The sequence below is a fragment of the Triturus cristatus genome, chromosome 4_1 (assembly GCF_964204655.1).
Source record: "Triturus cristatus chromosome 4_1, aTriCri1.1, whole genome shotgun sequence".
In the NCBI taxonomy this organism is placed as follows: domain Eukaryota; kingdom Metazoa; phylum Chordata; class Amphibia; order Caudata; family Salamandridae; genus Triturus; species Triturus cristatus.
The window spans coordinates 809,297,844-809,322,070 of NC_140585.1; the positions used below are offsets into that span (position 1 = coordinate 809,297,844).

General features: G+C 43.7%; 1 protein-coding gene across 2 annotated transcripts in view; it reads left to right on the plus strand.

Annotated features, from left to right (window-relative positions):
* The window catches only part of WIF1 (Wnt inhibitory factor 1), a 310,473-nt gene that overhangs the window by 135,475 nt on the left and 150,771 nt on the right, over positions 1–24,227 (plus strand). For both annotated transcript variants that reach the window (XM_085653433.1, XM_085653432.1), the window contains exon 3: positions 3,246–3,354. In XM_085653433.1, the coding sequence (XP_085509559.1) occupies positions 3,246–3,354 (109 nt within the window). The remainder of the gene's footprint in view (positions 1–3,245; positions 3,355–24,227) is intronic.

Here is a 24,227-nt window from a genome sequence, read left to right on the forward strand (position 1 = left end):
AAACCTGGGTGGGGGTGTCAATGTAAAACTAGCAGCAGACAGCATATATTAAAGAAGCAGGAGGGAGCCGAGGAGAGGGAGGGAGCATCTGTCAGTAGTAAATTGTAAACAAGCATTTGCAGAGTGCAGGAAAGCATGCCGTGCGTGCAATAGGAGAAAGCCATTAAGAAAATAGTGCCCACAGACAGTAAATAAAACATACTGCGTAACACCACAGTAAGAGGGCCAGTCCTCGTGGCAGGTTACAAAGAGAGACAAGGAGGTACTAAGGAAGGACTAACAAGCCTATTGACTAATCAAAAGCCATCATTTACAAAGAGCAGGAAGAGAGGCCAATTGTAGAGATGGGCGGAACATGGGCAGAGCTTAATGCACATATACTGAATACTGCATGCCTCTAAGCGAGACCTAAAAATGGCACCGGCTTCCAAGTTTGAGTGTCTGTTTTCATCTTCATCGTCCGATTGGAGGTCTTTTCAGTCAAGTATGTCTTTTGTTTTATTTTTCTTTTATTGGGAAGGTAATAACCATTTGCTACATAGAATGTCATTCCACAGCATTCATAAAAGATGCATTTTGCCTTTTTAAATGATGTTGTGAAGTTTGTATTCAAAGCTGATCTCTCACCATCCCGTCCCTGGAAATGGTCTGAGATTTTGGGCCAAATGTATGAAAGTTTTAGCAGTCTCAAAAGTAAAACCAACTCTTTTTACCAACTCCTCTAATGGGTTCAGGAATGGATCCTGTTTGAAAAGGGAAGTGTTGTGGATTTCTCTTTCAAATTGCGATTACTGTTCATATGTACCATTGGTTTACAACCGTAATAGTGGTTGCAAACCAGTGAAAGTTACTGACCCTTAAGTAGAAAAGCAACTGTTTTGCAAAAGGTAACAGGTCCCCTTTAGACTCTTTCTACTTTGTGAAGGGGAGTAAATGTTTCAGGGGGAGCAGGCAGTGTTCTAGGGAACCAATGCCAACTCCCACTGAAAATTTGAAAAAAGAAAACTTTAAAAAAAGAAATCACAGGCATGATGGTTTCCTGACCCATCCCTGTGATCGTGACCAATTGGAGTGAGTCACAATTTACAACCTACCTAAATAATATTAATTAGGCAGGTCGGAATGCTGTCTACTCTGATTCTTTATTTTGCAAGCAGACCTATTAGTTGGTTCTCAATTTGCAATCGCTTTTTGCGACCAGAACAATAGTATATCTGGCTCCTAGTATTCGTCCTGTAACGAGCTGATATAGGGGCCTGATACACAAAAAGGTTTTGTACTCGCACAGTCTGCAATGCACAAAATTGAAGGCTATGCTAAACAAATCCAGAGGCGAATTGTAATGTCTTCAGTTCACCTCATATCCACTTGCAAGGAAGAGGGGGCATGAAAAGTGTGCAAGGATATGTGTGAAGGGTTTTCGACACTATTAAACCATTGATTCTATGCTAACATTGGAAAAGATGTGGTATTAATTCCAGAACATAACCAGTCCGGAAAGGAGACTGTTCACTTTGTCAGTGTTTGTAGTGTACATCGGCAGAAACACACAAGAGTCTAGGGGGATCACTGTGTGCTCCCACCAATGTCCCGCCACATTTTACTCTTTTTAATTTTTTTTTATCACAGCCCCTGTTGAGGGACAGGAGCTGTAATCAGTATTTTGAGATTACAACTATAATGACGAAGGCTGCAGCGCTTGCAGGTCTCCATTACTGCATTTGCCTCCATTTTGTAGGATTCAAAGAGGGAATCCTGCTCTATTCATATACATGTGGCAGGATTTATGATTCTGTGGATCTTACCAAATGTCCCTTTTGCCATGTGATAGATTAATAATACCTGTGTCACAGCTCTAGAGAAGACTGAAGGGCATATCAGCAACACCCGGCCATAATTATCGCTCAACGCTCTTAGCGTGAGGATAATTATCGCCGGGTAACGTGGATTTTTATCGCTGAGATAGCATGCTATTAGCAACGCTTATCTCCTCAGTGATAAAAATCCTCACGCTAACTGCCTAACATGAGATTATCGCTGGAAATCCAGCGATAATTTCACGTAGTGTGGCGTTAGCTTGCTGATAGGGACTCACAAACTTAGCCATGAGATCCACCTTCCATAGGATATCATGGCTAAATAAGGCCTGAAGCAGGCGTAAGGAAAGTAGCGATAACAGGCGTTATCGCTACTTTTCCTGCCGCTATGCTTCATAGCGTGGGGCTTGATGATAGGAGAAATGTCGCTAAGCGACATTTCTCCTGTCATGTTAGGTCAGGAACGCCCACTTTGCATCTCATTAGAGATGCAAAGCTGGGCGTTAGGAATCCCCATGCTAAAGCAAGGTTTCACGCGTTAGCGTGGCCTTGCTAATTAGGCGATAAAATTATTGCCGCTTTTCGGCCGAAAACGGCGATAATTTTTTATCGCCAGCTTGTAAATATGCCCCTGAGTTACAACACAGGCTGTGCAAAAAAGTTGCTGCTTTGCAGCCCAAAAAACTGAACTAAAAGTTTCACTTTCTCATTTCGGGCCCGATTCATAAAGAGCCTCAGCAATCATGGCAGAGGCTTTTCAGTCGTGCAGAGCCTCTGCAGTAACGGCAAAGGCTCCGCAGTCGTGGCAGAGGCTCCGTAGTCATGGCAGAGGGTCCGCAGTCGTGGCAGAGCCTCCACAGTGATGGCAGGGGCTCCGCAGTCATGACAGAGACTCCTCAGTCATGGCAGAGGCTCCGCAGGCGTGGCAGAGGCTCCGCAGGCGTGACAGAGGCTCCGCAGTCATAGCAGAAGCTCTGCAGTCATGGCAGAGACTCTGCAGTCATGGCAGAGGCTCTGCAATAGTGCTGGAGTTGCAGTACTCGTTTTGGAATCTCTGTAATGAGAAACAACAGAGCGAAGATTCCACCACTGCTGCGGAGGCTCTTTGTGAATCAGGCCCTATGTTTGTATATTTGCTAATGCAAAACTTTATTCACAAAAACTTGTCAAGAATTATTGCCTTGTACTTCATGAAACTTGTCAAGTCTAGAAACTGTAAATTTGTAGCTGCTGATCTGTGTAAATTTATTGAAGAGTAAAGCGCTATTGGTTTGTTGTATGTGTTTGGAAGTGCTTGAATTTAGGAAACTTTTATCTATTTCAGTTTTCGGTTCTGTGTGGGGCCAACTGTTCCATCTCTTTAAATGAAACAGGATTTTATTTTAATGAACAATTTGTCATCTTCAATATATGTCTTCTTTTTGCCAGGTGGAGTACTTCTATGAGTTCCTGTCTTTGAGATCTTTTGATAAAAATATTATGGCTGATCCAACCATTAATATACCTCATCTTGGAACCGTTCCCCACAAAGCTTCAGGTATGTTTCCTTTAATTCTTTTTACCTCTCAAACATGAAAGTGCTGTTTGTTAATTGTTTGAGTGCTTGCTTTAGGGTCACCCATGAGATGTGACTTTGCTCAGGCCTGTAGTGCACTGCAACTCTTTACACCAAGTGCAAAAATCAACAAGGTGATGGAAGGAATGCATGAATTAATCTCAGCCACTGGCAATTGGTCAGGGCCGCATTCTACATCACAATTTTTCACCCACTGTGCCTTTGTAGACAGAGATACACTTTATGCAAATCAGTCTTGGTCCTGCTCCAATTAGAATGGTCCAGTCCAAACTGACAGGCCAGGCAGATAGAGCTGGACTGTTCCTATTGGAGCAGAGTGAATGCTAGTTTGCATATGACTGGGCCCAAACTGAGGTGGCATGGTCTGCAAAATAGCAATAGACTGGGATGCAGCCCCATTTTAATTACCAGTGACTGAGATTAATTCAAGCATTCTACCCATCATGTTTTTGTACAATTCCGTGATCCTTGCACCAAGATAATTTAGGGATTTTGTACAGAACATATTTTGTGATAGAAAAGAGAGATGGAGAGAACATTGTTTAGATAAAGTTATGATTCTTGGTTGTATGTGATATTATAGAAAAATAACTTCATAGCTGACCACTTTTGAGAAACCAATTTGCCTAAATGGCTCAATCGAAAGTTCAAGATTATTAGTATTAACCATGTAGTGAATATCAGTTCACATAATCTTTTTTTTATTTTTTTTGCGACATTGGCTTTAAAAGGTGCAAATGCCATTAATATTAAGCTTGGGTGTTCTGTGTTGGTTTGTTTCCATGGTTTGCACAGATACTTTATTTCCTACTCCCCTCTGTCTTTCCTTTCGAAGTACTGTCAAAAGTGGAAGATAGTAGGATTTTTTTCTCTATGGTGTTACCCTACACGATAAATGAAAGTATATAACAGAACAATTAAAACGGTATAGTTAATACCATCTATTTAGGCTTTTTTTTAGCTAATGGTTTTGCATTCCAGTTAATACACTCCCGTTGACCAATGTAGGTGTAATGCTTACTTCAATAGTATAGTCTAATTATTTACTTCTTTTTTGAAGATATATTAATGCAAAGCCACAATATATTTTGTGTTGATTTATTTATATGTATTTATTTATTGGTGATTTTCAAGGCGACACAAGAGGAGCCAGGGCACTAAGAGGTGAAGACAGCATAATACAGCTAGAAGAGGGATCATCCAAAGCTAGCAAAATGGCATTTCCTAACACAAACCCATTTTATTAACATTGCAAGTATTACTGATTCTAGAGTACCTCGTTCAACAAAGGTGTGAATGAAGATACCTTTTCACCGCCATTCCTGAAGAGTAAGATGCCTTTCTGGGGATTTAACAAATAATTCAGTATTTTCCATGTCTCATGTCTATGCTCCAACCAAGAGACTGTTGCAGTGCTATCGAAATTTGATTTTTTTAAGGAACAATATTACATTTTGTCAAAGACCTTTGGTTGCAGATTGGTCTGAAGTTTTCCTTGAGGATACTTTGGTACCTGGGAGGTCTGTGAATGCCTTTGCTGTGAGCTACAACCTCTTTAAATTAAGCATCTTTTTTTCTGGAGAGGAGGTAAAGGGGTTCGAGACATAGGGCCTTATTATGAGTACGGTGGTCCACAGGACCGCTGTACTCGCGGTGGCTGTACGACCACCGCCACCTCTGTGGATCCACCCGCAGTATTCAGAGTGTGGTGGTCCAACTGCCACAGGACCACCGCATCTCCCAGGGATCCAGAATCCCGAGGCGGTCACGCAGCAGAAGGGGGCAGCAATATGCTGGCAGTGCTGCTGAGGCACTGCTGTGCATAATATGATTTGCTTGTCTACCACCCCAGTCATTACGGTGAGCCCGCCAAGAAAAGGGTCCTATGCTGCTTCTGAGCCTGGGGTTTCATGGGGGGGCATATGTTGTGCCTCCCAGAATTGCATCCCAGTTCCTGCACGGTGTGGCATGCATGCCACACAGTGCAGTAATGTGCTGCGGTGCTATCAGGACTGCATCTGCAGTTAAGGTTAACCTATAAGCCTTATACAGCCGTCGCCATGAAACCGCCACAGCACTGCCCGCCTGCCATGGATTACTGTTGTAATCCGGCGGGTGGGTGCTCGACGGGCTTGGCTGTCCTTCTGTTGACGCATCAGTGGCAGGCCGACAGGAGGACCACCAAACTCAGAATAAAGCTCTCAGCATAATGTGGGTTCTCTCTTCTAGTTCTAGTTTTAATTTAGAACAGTTGCAGAGTAGAGAACATACCACATGACATATGTGTAAGCCCTGATTACATAAATCCAATTAGAAAGAAATGATGGATGACTTTGATAGATTTGCCGTCATGATAGTAGAGAAGGGTGATTTCTATAGGGAGGCAAGATGTACGGCTACAGAAGCAGGAGGTGCCATACTGATCATCATACCCTAAAGATCACATTCATGCCAGTTGAAGCCACAAATTTCAATTTAAGTGATTACTTTGCAACAGGATGCTCCCAAAGATGTGTCCACACTCAGAATCACAAACTGTGCAGCAGTCAGAGGTGCTGCATATGCTCTATTGCCTTGATTAAAGGATATTTTATGGATATCATGCTTTTTCGAATTAAATGTAGGGGTGTGCAAACCTTGAATATTTTGCACAAAAACGAAGAAAAGCATGCCTAGGTCGCAAAGTTCAGGTGATTTGGATTTTTGTGAGGAAATGAGAACTTTGGTAAGTATATAGTACATGAATGTAATCTGGTTTGAATTACTTGTACGGAATAGTTAAGCTATTATATATTCTTGCAAGTTAATACTGCAATACTGCTTTAGAGTCCTAGCAAGAAATAGCTAAGCAAGGTAACCTCTTACATACAGAAGACCCGAATGTTATAGGTGTTACCCGGTGAAAAAAATCGAAGCAAGGCATTCATTCACAAACAAAATGCTTATAACTTACTGGTGCCAACTAACACAAGCGCATTGGCGTTTGAAAATCAGTATAGACTACTATCTAAGAGTAGGCTAATAACTGTGTGAGCAAATACTCGCTCAACAAAAAAATTGCACACTTCTAACAAAAAGATATCCCCACCATGCACAATGTAGTGCCACCTTTCTTCTAACATCATATCAGAAAAAAGGGAGGCAGAAGCATTTAAAGTGGATTCACTCAGCTTCCAAGTACTTACATATAAATAAATCAAGGAGGAGTGCATGCACTCTGGTGAGTGAGATCTACAAGCTTGCGTCTGCCCAGGCAAAACTCATGGTTTTAAAAGGACTCTCTTCCGCTGTTGGTGTTTTTTAGTGGCATGCTTCTTCATCAAGTCCTCACCTAGATACACTTAGGTCTATGGGTGGACTCAACCTTGAAATGTTTAAGGGAGCTCTTGGTGGTATTTTTTGGGGCTCTATATCTAAAATTGCTTAGTGCTATCCAAATCACGATAGTACCATTTATTTATTTTAATTGGACCTGTAGCAAGATTAAAAACAAAGGTGAGGTTTTGAGCTGATTATGTGCTCTAACATCTAAGGTATGCATGTTTGAGCCTTTAAAAGCTCCATTAGCCGGTCGGTGATCCTATTTCAGATATTCTTATTCTTTATATTTTTTAATGTTTGTGCACCCCTTTTAGTGCTGCAACACTCACAATCAACCATTTGTTATTGCATGCCAATTTTTTAACTGGTTCCTGTGAGTGAAAGAGATGTTATGTCATTTGCATTTTCACCATAGTATCTTCATTCAGCGCCAGGATGCCCGTAGGGTTGCAGTGCGCTCTATAAATGCTATAAATAAATAAATTCAGTGTTGACTGTGGTATATTTTGTGAACACTGCGAGCCAATTTACTTGGAGAAAACTGTGTCTACACACTCATATGCTAAATATAGGTCGAGCCTAGAGGCAACGCGCATGCGCTGCATTGCAAGGCATGCTGTAATCTCTCTGTGGGCTTTAAACACGTCCACCACACGCCCACTGCTTTTCATTGGTTGCTTGTTCTGCCGAAACAAATTCCATAGTTTTCGTTCATGAGTAGTGTACATTTGTCCCACCTTGTGGCTGTTTTGTTTCCGCCCTGGCGACCGCCCCAGCTACATGGATCCTTTCACTATGGGCACGCTGTTAAATAGCTACAAAGTGGTATTGAGTGCAATAAAAAATAAAAATAAGTTTATGACGGTGAAAGAGAGATTGGAAAGTAACAATTTTCTCGCCTCCGCTCAGTGGTAAAATAAGTTGGACGCGCAGCGACGGAAAAAGGCTTGCAAGACCATTCTTATTATAAACTTCTTGAGCGTGGTCGGTTCTCAGATACCAATTATCGTGCTTTGGGTCAGGCCTGGGTTGGTGCAGGGCAGAGCCACAGCAGATGGCACAGCGCAAATGAAAACACATGTGGAGCTTTTGCACTGACGTGTGCACAACAATAACTATAGTCAGTTGGGAGAAATGTTGGTGGCTTTTCAAATACCAAGTTGTTTATGTTCCTGCTCTTATCGCACTTCGGGTCAGGCCAGGGTTGGTGCAGGACAGAGTGACAGCACACGGCACAGTGCAAATGAAAACACATGTGGAGCTTTTGCACTGACTTGTGCGCCACAATAACTACAGTCAGTTGGGCGGAATGTTGCCTTAAGCTGTGGAAATGTATGTGTACGTGTGAGAGAGACATTGACCTCTGTTTCAAAAAGACATGCTGAGATCCAGTTTGACTGCAGATTAAATGTTCTAAATAGATGCTAATTGCAACCCATAGCTGGAAACGAGAAAACATGCATCCTTTGGCATTATTTATGCTTAGACCATCTATCTCAGGGTTTTGTTTCTTTTTGTACCTTCTTGGGATAAAAGTCTAAACAGTGTCCTTCCTTTTTCCCTTCAACTCCAGTCTGATCCCTGCAGTACAGACTTACTAGAAAGGTGCGGTCACAGTGCTCTACCTGCTATTCACTCTGTGAACCTGGGCTCACAGGCTGTGACTCTCAAAGCCTCGGACAGGAAGTAATAACTGTCTTTGCACTTGTATAACTACATGCCTCTCTCCTAACCCTACCTCCCTGACTCTCAATGTCTCTGCACACTTCTCTCCGTTCTGTCTGTCCATCCCTCCCCTGCCTGCCAGCAGTAGTACAGTACTTTGCTGCAGCCACATTTTGTGCACATTGCTCTTAGCACCATCTCAGTCCCTCAGCCTTCTAAAGTTGATATATTGAAAACACCACATATTTTAATAAAACATTAGGGTCTCTCTGTCGTTTTAATCCACATTCTTTAAACATTAGGTACATCAAACGCTTTCTTTTCTACTTAGCCATATTTGTCAAAGCCAATAGTTCTGGCAAAACATTTATAAAGTCCCAAAGGCGAGACATATTGGCTATGCCAATGCTTGTTATATTCATAAGCTATTGTATTTATCATGGGTGCTGCTGTTCTCATGTCGGTCTGTTTCACGCAAAAGTCACAGCACGGCAAAACCTCATGCACATACTTGTTTTCTTCCCTATAGCAGGCCCAATAGGAGCAATTGGGTGGGGGCTTGCCTTATAGTCACAAAGTAGGAGAAAAAACAAATGGGTAGACCCAGTTAGTATATCTGTATAAGAAGGTTGAGACCTGTTCCCTGCATCTTAGTTGTTTGTGGTGGGAGCAGGAAAGTAGGATCTGCTTCTTATGGTTACCCCCACTTTTTGCTTGATGTTGCACTGTTTTTAACTAGTCTGACTGGGATCTTACTAATCAGGACCCCCGTCTGTCTGCTTTCTCCTTTAAATTGTTATGCATGTACTGTGGTACACTCCAGCTTGGATACTCGGGGACCCTTATAAGTCCCTAGTATATGGTACGCACGTACCCAGGGCATAGCTACCCCAGAGGCCTCCCATGGGCTGAAGCATGTATTATGCTACCCATGGGAGACCATGAAAATTGGAACTACAGATCTGTTACTGCAACCTGTGTAAGCTGGTGTTTGCACCACTTACTTTATATATAGGTTCACTATATCTATAGGTCACTACACTTAAAACTTATAAGTCACCCCTATAGCAGGTCTTATCAATCCTGAAGGCAGGGTGCTGGGTTTTACGTGAGAGGGTGCCCCTGCATGAGCAGAGCCCCTCTACAGCCTTCGGAGACCATTCTCCCGGGTTGTCTGTGACTCAGCCGGACATATAGGTAGAGGTGCATTATAACCTCGCGGTAAATGCTATCTCGAAAACGGCTGCATAGAAACACATCGTGTTTGGTATCAAACACTTTGAAATCATACCTCCACAGGAGGTATGCTTCCACCCTTCTGAAGCAAGCTTCGTGGGGTCACTGGTCTATCCGGTGCTAGCCTTCTCGATCCGCACAGCACAAAATGGATGCTGCCAACTAGAGACACTTTTCTGCCCTCCTGCTGCTGTGCCAAACTCGAGCAGAGGAAGGCAGCACAATAGGCATCCTTTCACAGGGAGGTGTGACCACCTCTCAGACAGGATTTAGTGTATTGGGGCTGGATGGGTGCACTCTGAGAGTGCCTGAAAGTCTGCACCTGGTTCACATTTGGTGTCCCTGTGCATAGTCCAGCTCAAACCAGTTCTGGGAGCCATTGGCTTCTGCTGGCGCAAAACTGGACAAAGGAAATGGAAGTGACCTCCCCTCTGTCCTGCCGTTCCCCTAGGAGGGTCCCCTGAATCCGTCCAACCCTCTCCTGTGGGTACAAACAGGTTTACCTGACTGTAGCTCTTTAGATTTTTCGTGGACAAGTTTGTACAAGAAGAAACCACTGACCTTCAACCTTCTGGACCCTTTGTACTTCGCTGGACTTCGACTGGGCCCGACTTCATATCCCTCTCCGTCCAAAGCTTTGTCCGGGTCTTTGCTCCATACAGGCTCCATGCAGGACCTGTGGTGCACTAAAGACAACTGAAGAATCTCCCTTGGGGTAAAGGAGTCACTCCCCTGCATTTGAAGGCACCTCATCTCAACTGACCGGTCTGCTGCTCCCGAGCTCCTGCGGACTCTGAAGATTACAGCAACACAGGAGGTGGGTTTCAAAGGTCCCTGGGGTTGATCTGCCCTCTCAGCAAGTTTGAGGCCAGTATCCCTCGTGGGGACTGTATAACCCGAACCCCCTGTGCAACGCGTCTATTTGCAAGTGCATATGCTTGTTGGCGATTCCCAAGATTGTGAATTGGACTCCGTGTAGTCCTGACCCGAGCAGTATTTCCACTAAAGAACTTCGGCCTCCTCGTACCGAGTGATCCATGGGCTGGTACTTTGTGATCTTGCTCGAGGTCCCCTCGCGACTCCTGGTCATTCAGCCTGTGGATCTTCCTGAGGGTCACCTTGATTTCTGTTGGGCTTTCCTGGTTGCTCCAGACGTGCCCTGACTCTCATTGCTTTGTGAGTCCCCTGGACCTTGCTGGTCCACACCGTAACCTGCTTGACCTTCCTGCGTGGGTTGCTTTTGCCAAGACTTGGTGGTGCTCCAGCCAGACACAACCCCTCAGCACTCGACATCCTTTGTGGGACAGCTCACATCTGGCTCCTGGTCATCGTCGAAATCTCCTGGTCCTCATGGCTGCAGAGACAAGCATCCCTTCTTCGCACCTGAAGCACACAACATCGGTGGGCATTCGTCTCCCGAGCCCCTGGTCACTCTGAAGTGACCCAGACTCTGTCCCCTCTGCTTTCAGGTTCCTTCCTTCCAGAATCCAGGCTTGGATTCCACCGGACCCTTTTCACCTTCACGGCAGCAGCACTTCTTCGAAGCCTTCCATAGAGAACAACAGCGGTTTCCGATGCCACTTCAACCCTATGCACCCGGCTCCTCTGGGATAGGTAACGCTGGTACTACGGTATCCACGGGTGAGTTGGCTCTCCAACCACTTATTTTCTGAAGGGTTTCCTCGAAGTCCTCCTAGAAGGGTCCTTAAACTGTAAATTTGCAACCGCGACTTCCCCATTGAATTGTAAGGAGCCCGCAGTCGTGTTAGAACACTGCACCTGTCCTCCGTGGGGTACCTATCTACTCACCTTGGGTGGTTCCTTGGGGTCCCAACGATTCTGCGTGCTCTGGACCTTGTCTTGACCCGAGTCATGGTTGTTATACCACTATTTTAGTAGATGGTTCAGTCTCCCCCTGGAGCCCACTGTGTATTGTGCTACTTACAACTGTTCTATTAACTTCTTATTGTGTGCTTTGAGCTCTATCCTCAGGTAGAGGATACTAGAGAGTTTTATAGTAATAAATACATATTTTTATATAATTACTGTGTGGTTCTCCTTTCATTTAATTAATTCAGGAAGTGATATTCTGGTAAAACAAGCTGCTTTACATTCCTTCAAGATTAAGCCTGAAGGCTGCTCTCCACAGATACCACTAAGAGAGTTTTCTAAAGGTTATCTTTGACCTAATACATCATAAGGGTCGTTTGGACTGGTGCAAGGTGCCCACTTGAATTAGTGGACAGCATATACCAGGCCAACTTCTCACATTGGTTTGCAGTGGTTGGGATTCAAGCCTGCATTGTTTTACCAGATAAATATCCTTGTATTGATTAACTGAAAACCACTAAAGTGTTAGGCACATATAATACTTAAGTTTAGAATAAGTAAGTTCTACTGAACTTAGGGTTGGGTAATTTAAGGGTCTAGCGAACCCTTTCTCCAACCTAAGAAAGTTTAGTTCCCAATAGGTTAGGTAGATGCCGTCACCACACCACACTTAGTTATGTCTTCTAAAGGAGAAGCCAGTGGCTCTCTGCCTTCTATGTACAATGGTTTGGCATTTCAGGATTTTAAAGCCATGTGTGTTTCTAGGAAGCTGAAGACAGGGAGAAATGCCAACACCCAACGTCTCACTGAGGTGTTACTCTTAGATTTCCTTAGGAAGACCCCAGGGTCAGATGAGGCAGACAGAATGGGTGGGGCAGGGAATGAGGACAGGCCAGGAGGTGAAACCTGTTATGACCTAGACTGAAACCCTGGCCAGGAGGATCAAGATGATCCCCACCTTGACAACTCAGATCTCCAGGGAGAGGATGGAGAAGGAACCAATGCCCTCTCTTTACTCTTACTGGAAGAGAGCAGAGTTTACCTAGGAGCTCAAGATCTCCCTCTGCAGAATCTAACCATTCAGGACAGTCTGCAGGGACCTCCATATCTAATAAGAGGGATAACTCTTATGACAGGGAATACCAATTTCTTGAGCTTGCGAAAGCTAGGCTTAGGCTCAGGCAAGAGCAAGTGGCCCTAGATGAAGAGTCTCTAGAAGTCCAGAAGGCTAGGAAAAGATTGGGACTAGAGTCCCATGGTGGCAGCAACGTGAAGTAATGTTGTAATGTGCATCTTGTTTAATCCTTATGATTTCATCTGTAGAATCTTTGTGTTGCTTAGTGATAGAATGTATTTACACAGTTGGTCCTGGCTGCTGAGCCTGGTGGAGCTGTAGCCTACTGACCCCATGACCATGTCGTTTTAAATAAATACTTACTTGTATTTATACCTACCACTGCCTTAATTACTACACAACAGTATCTCTAGGATTAAGGAGTATACTTATGATCATAGGAACCTGAGCAAGATATTCCTTACCTACCTTGGTGGGGATGGCATCCACAAATGGATAACTGCTTTAGAGAGAGCCTGTAAAGTACAGAGGGTCCCTCAAGAGCAGTGGGCACCTATCTTGTGGCTCTCCTTTGCTGACAAAGGTAGAGATAAGCTCCTCACTGTTAGAGAAGAGGATGCTGACAACTATTCAGTCCTGAAGAGTGCTCTCATTGATGGGTTTGGCTTAACCACTGAACAGTACAAGATTAAGTACTGAGACACCCAGAAGACACAGACTCAACACTGGGTAGACTTTGTAGATTGTGCTACTAATGCTCTGGAAGACTGGTTACTTGGCAGCAAAGTGAATGATTTCAAGGGATTGTACAATTTGATTATGAGGGAGCAGATCCTTCATAACTTCCAAAATCAGTTGTTGTATCAGTACCTGGTTGACTCTGATCTGACTACTCCCCAATAATTGGGAAAGAAGGCAGATAGGTGGGTCAGAACCAGGGTGAAGCAGAAAAACCAGACCACAGGTGGTGACCAGAAGAAGGAAGATGTTAAACCTTCAGATAAGGGTGGGGAAACAGGTAAAGACCAGCAATCTTCATCAGGGCTCCAAAAACCTGCTTCTGGGGTGGGGAGTCACAGTCTAACAAAGGTAAAGGCAAAAAGAAAGCTTGGTTCTTCCTGTGTAAGGAGGAAACCCAATGGACAAGAAATGCCAATTGTTCAAAGGCCAAGGATGCACCTCCTACTTCCACCGACCCTAAGACAACTGTACCCCCTAGCTAAGCTTCAAGTGGTGGTCCAGGGACCAAGGGTACAGTAGAGTTAACCTTGGGCTCTGAGATGGGTTCTGGCCTAGTCAGAACTCCAGCTCAGGCTATACTTGTCTGTGATGGAGGCAACGATATTGCCTACTTATTTGTCAGCCCCAGTAATCTGGGCAAATACCGACAGCAGCCTTTGATAAATGGTAGGGAGGCCATGGCATATATGGGGACACAGGAGCAAGTGTCACTATGGTGACAAGAGATTTTGTGGACCCTGCCCAGATAATACTTGGTGAGATGTACCACGTGACCAATGCTAACAATGTCAGGACCGCCTATTCCTTGGCAGTTGTTAATTTCAGCTGGGGAAGGGTAACTGTCCCTAAGATGGTTGTGGTTAGCTCAGACCTCCCTGTGGAATGCTTGTTGGGCAATGATTTGAAAACTTCAGCCTGGGCTGAAATGGAACTCAGGACATATGCAGCAATGTTGGGCATCTCTGCAGATGTGTTTGCTGTGACTAGGTCACAGGCCAAACTGTCTTCAACTGAACAGGCCCTGGATCCTGGAAAAAAGGACCAGGTGCCTTCCATGAGGAGGAGCAGTAGGGGTAAGGCAGTGTCTTCCCCCCAGACTCAGAGTGATGATCAGTCTCCTGAGGGGAGTGATCCAAGTCCCTGTGAAGGAACTGTCTCAGGTTGAATTCTTGGGGACAGGGGGCCCTTCCAGGGCAGATCTGAGTCCAGAGCAGCAACATTGCCCCTCTCGTGAACCCCTCAGACAGCAAGCTGCTGCTGAGGCTGCTGGGAGTGCCAGTGGGTCCCACAGGATCTGCTGGGATGAAGGACTCCTTCACTCAGTGGTAGAGACCGCAAGCCTGGTGCCACCAGGAGGTTGGTCATACCTCTGAAGTTTAGGGGCTTTCTACTGACACTGGCACATGATATCCCTTTAGCAGGACACTTAGGCCAAAGCAAGACTTGGGACAGGCTTGTCCCTCACTTTCACTGGCCTCACATGCCAGAGGACACCAAGGAGTTTTGTCGCTCCTGTACCACCTGTCAAGCAAGTGGTAAGTCAGGTGGTCCTACAAAGGCCCCCTGATACCACTACCTGTGGTGGGGGTTCCCTTTTAGAGGGTTGGGATTGACATAATTGGTTCCATGAACACTCCAACTGCATCTGGGCACAGTTATATTCTAGTGGTGGTGGACCATGCCACTAGGTATCTAGAGGCAAAATACCCCTTAGAGCCACCACAGCTCCTGTGGTGGCCAAGGCCCTCTGGGATTTTTTTACAGAGTGGGTTTCCCAAAGGAGGTCTTAACTGACAGAGGTGCAAACTTCATGTCTAGTTACATTACTGCAATGTGGAAGGAGTGTGGAGTAAATTACAAATTTACCACACCCTATCACCCATAATGCAATGGGTTAGTTGAAAGGCTGAACGAAACCCTGAAGGGCATGATCATGGGCCTCTCAGAAAAGCTTAGGCGATAATGGGATGTCCTGTTGCACTGCCTTCTCTTTGCCTACAGAGAGGTTCCACAGAAGGGGGTTGGCTACAGCCCTTTTGAACTTCTGTTTGGGCATCCAGTTAGGGGTCCCTTGTGTTTGGTGAAGGAGGGATGGGAGTTACCCCTCAAACCGCCTAAGCAAGACATAGTGGACTATGTACTTGGTCTCCGCACCAGGATGGATGAGTATATGAAGAAGGCAAGTAAAAAACCTTGAGGCTAGCCAAGAATTACAGAAAGCTTGGCATGACCAAAAGGCTGTACTGACTGTGTATCAGCCAGGACAGAAAGTATGGGTGTTGGAGCCTGTGGCCCCAGCAGCTCTCCAGGACAAGTGGAGTGGACCTCATAAAGTTCTTGAGCAAAAGGGAGAGGTCACCTACCTGGAGGACCTTGGAACTCCCAGGAACCCCCACAGGGTGCTCCGTGTGAACAGGCTCAAGCCATATGTGGACAGGGCAGACATGGGCTTGCTCATGGCTTCTGATGAGGGACAGGAGGAAGAGAGTGACCCACTCCCTGGCCTCCTCCCACAGAACTCTGATTATGGCTCAGTTGATGGTGTAGCTTTGGCAGGCAGCCTCACTGAGCAACAACAAATTGATTGTAGGAAGGTCCTCAATCAGTACAGACATATGTTTTCCCTGACTCCTAGTCAGACCATTTGGTGTACCCATGAGGTGGACACAAGTGAGAGTCTGAATGTTAAAAATAAGATTTACAGGCAACCTGACCATGTCAGGGACTGCATCAGGACTGAGGTCCAAAAGATGCTGGAATTGGGAGTTATTGAACCCTCAGATAGCCCTTGGGCTGGTCCAGTTGTCCTGGTACCCAAACCTCATACCCAGGGTGGTAAGAGAGAAATGAGGATTTGTGTGGACTACAGGAGGCTCAATGCAGTCACTAGGACTGATGCTCACCCTATTTCTAGGGCAGATGAGCTCATTGATACTTTGGCCTCAGCCAAGTTCTTGAGCACATTTGACCTCACTGCTGGATATTGGCAAATCAGACTAGCTGAGGATGCCAAACACAAAACAGCATTTTCAACCCCTAGTGGGCATTATCAGTTTATTGTGATGCCCTTTGGCTTGAAAAATGCACCTGCCACATTATAATGGTTGGTGAATAAAGTTCTCACAGGCCTGGAATACTACGGTACAGCTTATCTTGATGATAATGCTGTCTTTGGTTCCACCTGGGAGGATCACCTGGTCCACCTAAGAAATGTTCTGGAGGCCCTGCAAAAGGCAGGCCTCACTATCAAGGCCACTAAATGCCAGATAGGGCAGAGTAAGGTTGTGTACCTGGGTCACCTTGTGGGTGGAGACCAGGTTCAACCATTGCAGAACAAAATCCAGACCATCATGGACTGGGTTGCTCCAACTACCAAGACTCCGGTTAGAGCCTTCTTGGGCTTGACAGGAGGTGTGTTAAGTGATATGGATCTATTGTGATCCGCTTAAATGATCTGACCTCTAAAAGAATGCCTAAGAAATTTCAGTGGACAGTTAGCTCTCAGAAGGCATTTGATGACCTGAAGCAGGCCATGTGCACTGCTCCCATTCTGCAAAGTCCTGACTATTCCAAACAATTCATCGTTCAAACTGATGCATCTGAGTTGGGGGTAGGGGCTGTGTTATCACAACTGAATGAAGAGGTTCATGATCAGCCAGGAGCTTTTATAAGCAGAAGGCTGACCCCCAGAGAGAAACGTTGGTCAGCTATTGAGAGGGAAGCCTTTGCTGTGGTTTGAGCTCTGAAGAAGCTGAGGCCATACTTGTTTGGCACTCACTTCATGGTTCAGAATGACCATAAGCCCTTCTTATGGCTAAAACAGATGAAGGGTGAAAACCCCAAACTTTTGAGGTGGTCCATTTCCCAACAGGGGATGGACTATACAGTGGAACATAGACCTGGGAGTAATTATGCCAATGCAGATGGACTCTCCAGATATTTCCACTTAAAAAATGAAGTCTCAACTGGTCAAGGTTAGTACTATTTATTTTCGTTGGGGGGGGGTTGTGTAGGGAAGTAGGATCTGCTTCTTATGGTTAGCCCCACTTTTTGCTTGATGTTGCACTGTTTTTGACAAGTCTGACTGCAATCCTACTAATCAGGACCCCAGTCTGTCTGCTTTCTCCTTTAAATTGTTATGCATGTACTTTGGTACACTCCAGATTGGATACTGGGGTACCCTTATAAGCCCCTAGTATATGGTAACCATGTACCCAGAGGGTATGGTTACCCCAGAAGCCTCCCATGGGCTGAAGCATGTATTATGCCACCCATGGGAGACCATGCACATTGGAACTACAGATCTGCTACTGCAACCTGTGTAAGCTGGTGTTTGCACCACTTACTTTAGATATAGGTTCACTATATCTATATGTCACCACACTTAAATCTTATAAGTCACCCCTATAGCAGGCCTTATCAATCCTGAAGGCAGGGTGCTTAGTTTTACGTGAGAGGGTGCCCCTGCATGAGCAGAGGCCCTCTGCAGCCTTCCGAGACCATTCTCCCGAGTTGTCTGTGACTCAGCCGGACATATAGGTAGAGGTGCATTATAACCTCGCGGTAAATGCTATCTCGAAAACAGCTGCATAGAAACATATTGTGTTTGGTATCAAACACTTTGCAACCATACCTTGGAGGTATGATTCCACCCTTTTGAAGCGAGCTTCGTGGGGTCACTGGTCTATCCGGTGCTAGCCTTCTCGACCCTCACAGCACAAAATGGATGCTGCCGACCAGAGACACAATTCTGCCCTCCTGCTGCTGAGCCAAGCTCGAGCAGAGGAAGGCAGCACAATAGGCATCCTGTCACAGGGAGGTGTGACCACCTCCCATACAGGATTTAGTGTATTGGGGCTGGGTGGGTGCACTCTGAGAGTGCCTGAAAGTCTGCAACTGGGGTACATTTGGTGTCCCTGTGCATAGTCCAGCTCAAACCAGTTCTGGGAGCCATTGGCTCCTGCTCTGGCGCAACACTGGACAAAGGACATGGGAGTAACCTTCCCTCTGTCCTGCCCCTCCCCTAGGAGGGTCCCCTAAATCTAAACACACCCAAAAAGGAAAAAAGGACAGTGGACCAAAAGGGCAACCAGTCAGGCACCATTCCAATACAATCACCAATTGAAATTGTTTCAATACAGAATTATGTTCTTGTGTGCAAAATCTCCAAAAGTGCCCCCTGTCCAAGAGCACTCCCGTGTTACCAGGGGCAACCACATGAAACACAAAATTAGGGATGCACCACTTTGCAGCAATATTAAAAAAATCCTTTGAATAATAATTCTCTAAGAATCCATCAAATCGTTGTACACTGGTCAAGATTTTTCTTTTAATTTATTAGTTCTTTCTTTCTGTGTGGTATGATAGCCACAGCAATGTAATGCCACAATACAGTTGTTACTCCCTAGGCCATATCAGAAGTATAGCCAATGTCCTCGTTATCATGTAATCCGACGCTACATCGTAGATGGCGTCCTCCTGCCGCCAGGCTCCACTTCTGACTGTAAAATTACCAAGTGATATTAAGAAAATGGAAGAATACCCAACCTTTTATCATTTTTCGCTTTGATTGGATTACGTACTGGCTCAAATAGATGAGCGGAACGCAAGGGTCCAAATACCACCCCTGTCGCAACATAACATTTGTCCGGGGTTATCATCCCAAATTCTTTACATAATTCCTACATCGCTCTGAAGAAGTCTTGTTTTTTAGGACGAAACGCGTTGGCTGTCTGTCTTCGTGAGACAACTTGCATCTGGCTCCTGGTCATCGTCAACGGCTCCTGGTCCTCGTGGCTGCAGAGTCAAGCATCCCTTCTTCACACCTGAAGCACCCGACATATGTGGGCATTCTTCTCCCGAGCCCCTGGTCACTCTGAAGTGACCCAGACTCTGTCCCCTCTGCTTTCAGGTTCCTTCCTTCCAGAATCCAGACTTGGATTCCTCCGGACCCTTTTCACCTTCACGGCAGCAGCACTTCTTCGAAGCCTTCCATAGAGAACGGCAGCGGTTTCCGATGCCACTTCAACCCTATGCACCTGGCTCCTCTGGGATAGGTAACTCTGGTACTACGGTATCCACGGGTGAGGTGGCTCTCCAACCTCTTATGTTCTGAAGGGTTTCCTCGAAGTCCTCCTAGAAGGGTCCTTAAACGGTAAATTTGCAACTGTGACTTCCCCATAGAATTGTACAGAGCCCACGGTCGTGTAAGCATATTGCACCCATCCTCCGTGGGGTCCCTATCTACTCACCTTGGGTGGTTCCTTGGGGTCCCAACGATTCTACGTGCTCTAGACCTTGTCTTGACCCACGTCGTGGTTGTTATACCACTATTTTAGTATATGGTTTGGTCTCCCCCTGGAGCCCATCGTGTATTGTGCTACTTACAACTGTTCTATTGACTTCGTATTGTGTGCTTTGTGCTCTCTCCACTTGTAGAGGATACTAGAGAGTGTTATAGTAATAAATACATATTTTTATATAATTACTGTGTGGTTCTCCTTTCATTTAATTAATTCAGGAGGTGATATTCTGGTAAAACAAACTGCTTTACATTCCTTCAAGATTAAGCCTGAAGGCTGCTCTCCACAGCTACCACTAGGATAGCTTTCTAAAGGTTATCTTTGACCTCATACATCATAGGGGTCGTTTGGACTGGTGCAAGGTGCCCACTGTAATTAGTGGACAGCATACACCAGGTTAACTTCTCACAGCAGGTAAGCACCCACCTTTTTCTCTGTCCGTGGCTATTGTCTTCTGCATCATGGGATCCCTGTCACATGCTATGCACAGTGACGTGTCCGGTGTCTTCCGCATAACGTGAACACCGTCACATGGTATGAATAATGACGCTGATACACTTCTTGTACACATAGGCATGCTGCATTTCATACTCATCTTTGTGTCTGTGGGAAACCTGCATATTCTGAATCCCTAAGTGGATGTGTTTGTTAATCAAGGTTGCTTGTTTGCATTCCAGTAGCCATAAAGTAGGACTCTCTCATTCAAAAACTCATGTGTTTTGTCTATGGTTCCCAATGTGTTAATTTTCTACAAGTACCATAACTTTGTGCCCCCCAAAAAGGTATTTGTAGGATGTCATAGTTTACTTTTTTATGTTTGTTTTTTTTGTTTAAGAAATTTTTATTGAGTTTTTAGAAGGGATAAAACACAAGAAATACAAAAAGAATACAATCAAATAAGATATCAAAATCATACTTACAAATTATAGTAAACCAGTTAATGAGAAGCAATATACAAAAAACCCATAGAATGATCAAACAATAGTGAAAAAGAAGAAAAGAAATAGAACTAAAGAGAGAAAAGGAAGAAAAGTAAAAGGAGAGAAAAGATCAAAACAATAAAGAACATAAATCATAGAATATGAATCAAAGAATAGCAAATGTCCTGAGACCATGTAAGATATCAGAAAAAAAAAGAACCAAATTAGGGAAGAGGAGCATGTGAAGAGAGATAAGATGTAAAAGGTAGCCAGAGAAGATCAGATTAAATTTTTTGGGAAATGACAGAAGAAGAGACACTGGCAATCCGATGTTCATCGCAAATAAAATTCCACCACATTAATGAAGATATTTTCGAATTGTCTTTCCAGGAAGATAAAATAACTTTAAATGCTAATGCAATAAAAAGATCAAACAATAAAGAGACAGACGTGGAATCATCCAAATCAGGTGAAGAAGAACCTAAAAAAACATTATGAAATGACAGACTTGGATTACAATCAAAAATGATCATACATTTTGACGAAACTGATTTCCAAAAAGTCAACACATTAGAACAGTCATAAAGGAGATGTCTCAAAGTGCCGGTATGTTCAGAACAAGACCAGCAAAGTGGAGACGCGGACGGTGAGAACTTGGATATACAAACAGGAGTAATAACAGCTCTATTATAAATAAAATACAAGGATTGAGTTATACGAGCAGCCGCAGAGACTTTAAATAATTTGGACCATAATTTATCCCAGACATCTATAGTAAATGAAAGAGATAAATCTACTTTCCAAGCCAGCTCAGTAGAGGATTTAGATCTCTCGGTGGTATGTGACAACAATAGTTTATAGACAAGAGCGGCTTAAGGTTTATGCAAAGAAAATAGACTGTATAATGGTGTTGGGGGAGTAAGGGATGGTGTGGGTGCAGAAGAGTCAAAAGAGGCTAACTGTGTTTGTATAGCAGCTGAAACTAAAAGATACTCGGTAAGAGAGGTGTCAGGTAATTGGAATCGTATTTGCAAATCCAGGAAGGGAATGACAGAGTGTTGAAAAATTAATTGATGAACAAAAATAATGCCCTTCTCCTTCCAGTGCTTGTAATAAAAAGATTTACCCTTGTATCGAAGAAATGTATTATACCAGATAGTGGAGGATAGAAAGCATTGAAAAGGAGTTAAACCCTTAGTAAATGTATTGTATAATACATTTTGGGAATATTTTATAATAGGGTTAGTAGAGATGAAAGAACAATTAGACATGTAAAGCACATGCTGAAGAGAAAAATCCTTTAAAGAGGAACGCTCAAAAACGATCCATCGTGGTACAGGAGTATCAGCAAAATCAAAGGATAGAGCAAAGGACTGTTTAATTATAAAAGCTGAGTGATAAGCCTTAAAATCGGGAAAACGTACTCCACCTTCAGACTTAGGGCGTTTAAGTTTGATAAGGGAAATACGTGGATGTTTCTTATTCCATAAAAATTTTACACAAATGGAATTAATTTGTGACAGATATGAAAAGGGAATGCGAAGAGGCAACATAGACAATATATAAAGGAAATGAGGTACAATCATCATTTTTATAGTGTCTAATCTACCCCACCAGGAAAGGTATAGTGGGGACCAGGTAAGAAGCAAAGATTGTATTTTAGTGATTAATGCAGCAAATGTAAATTTAATTGTGGTAGGTAGGGACGCGGAGAACCAAACTCCAAGGTATTTAATTTTCGTGGGGCACCATGTAAAATTAGTATCATTAAACATATATTGATAGCATAACGAATTCAGGGGTAAAACTTCTGACTTAGAGAGATTCAACTTATAACCAGAAATGCTGGAGTATAACCGAACCTCATCCATGAAGGGGGGAAGGGATGTAATTGGATTAGCCATATATACCAGTATATCATCAGCATATGCGGATAATTTAATTTCTATTGAGTTATATGTAAAGTCAGATATATGAGCATTGACCCGAATACGCTCAAGGAAGGGTTCGAGACATAGGACAGATAACAAAGGAGAGAGAGAACATCCCTGACGTGTACCACGAGACAGAGAAAAAGATTTAGAAAAGTGATTATTTACAAAAATACTGGCTCGGGGACAGGAGTACAGTAATTTAATATATGAAATGAAGGATGGACCAAAACCAAACCATTGGAGGGTTCTAAACATAAATTGCCAATTAATATGGTCAAACGCCTTTTCGGCATCTAGAGACAGTGCTGCAAGAGGAGATTTAAATTTTTTTGCATGAGATATAATATTAGCAAACATTCGAGCATTATCTGCTGCTAATCTACCCTTAATAAAACCAACTTGATCAGTCTTAACCAATAATGGAAGAAGACTCTCAAGACGACTAGCAAGAATCTTTGCAAATATCTTACAGTCATAGTTAATTAATGAAATAGGGCGATAATTTTTGCACAGGGAATGATCTTTGTCAGGTTTGGGAATGATGATTATTAGAGCATCCATAAAGGAGCCAGAGGCCTTCGCATCGTTAATAAAGAAATTAAACAGTGTCAGCAACTTGGGGACAAAAAGCGAGGTAAAGGAAGAGTAAAATTCGACCGAAAAGCCATCTGGTCCAGGGGCCTTAGATTTTTTTAAGGATTTAATGGCATTAATGATTTCATGGGCAGTAACCGCAGCCTCCAATGACTCAAATTCACTAGGTAAGGAAGGGGGAGAAGGGAGGCCAGAAAAAAAGATATCTAAATTTTGATTGGAAGGATTGGTCTCATCAGAATATAGGGCCTCATAGTAGTCATGAAAGATATTTGCAATGCCGTCATTTGAGGACACTAATCGGTTGGTAGATTCGTCTAAAATTGGACCAATGTTTTTACGTTCAGATTTGATCTTTAAATAATTGGCTAACATCTTGCCAGCTTTATTTTGGCCCCCATGATATTTAGACTTAATTTTGAGAAGAATATTACAAGCTTCCACAGTCGCAAGTTTATTAAGTTCAGACTTAGCTTTAATGAGCTCATGCAGAGCCGAGGGTGATTTGGAAGTGAAGTAATTATGCTCCAATAATTTAAGCTTTTGAAGAGAGGCTAAATACTTGTTCCTAGCAATTTTCCTTTTCTTAGACACATAAGAAATAGTAAATGCCCGGAAGGAGGCCTTAAAAGCGTCCCAATTATTAGAAACAGAGGTTGCTAAAGGATTATTAAACATGAAAAACTCTTTAACAAAGGCTGTGGCTTCTGTAATGAAAATAGTGTCTGATAATAGAGCATTATTAAGCTTCCAAAGACTAAATTTTTGGAGGCTTAACGAGAGATCCAAGACAGTAAGGACTGGTGCATGGTCAGAAATAAAAATTGACCCAATTTCCGAGGATTGAATCGATGGGAGTAGGGATTTGCTAACTAAAATATAATAAATCCTGGATCGCGTAAGATGTACATTGGAAAAAAACGTGAATTCAAGAGAGTCCGGGTTGCATGTTTTCCAAACATCAAATAGAGGACGAGAGGTAATGGCCGATTGAAAAGTCTTGTGAGACTTGTCTGGTTGGAATTTGGACTTAGATTGTCTATCAGAAAAGGGGTCAATCCATTGGTTAAAATCACCAGCGATAATGATGTTGGGACAATCAAAGGTGGAAAGTAGAACCTTAACATCATGCCAAAATTTGGGGTCAGGTTTAACCGGACCATAAATATTCAATAAGATCAAATCCTTGCCCTGTACAACAACCTTGGCCATTACC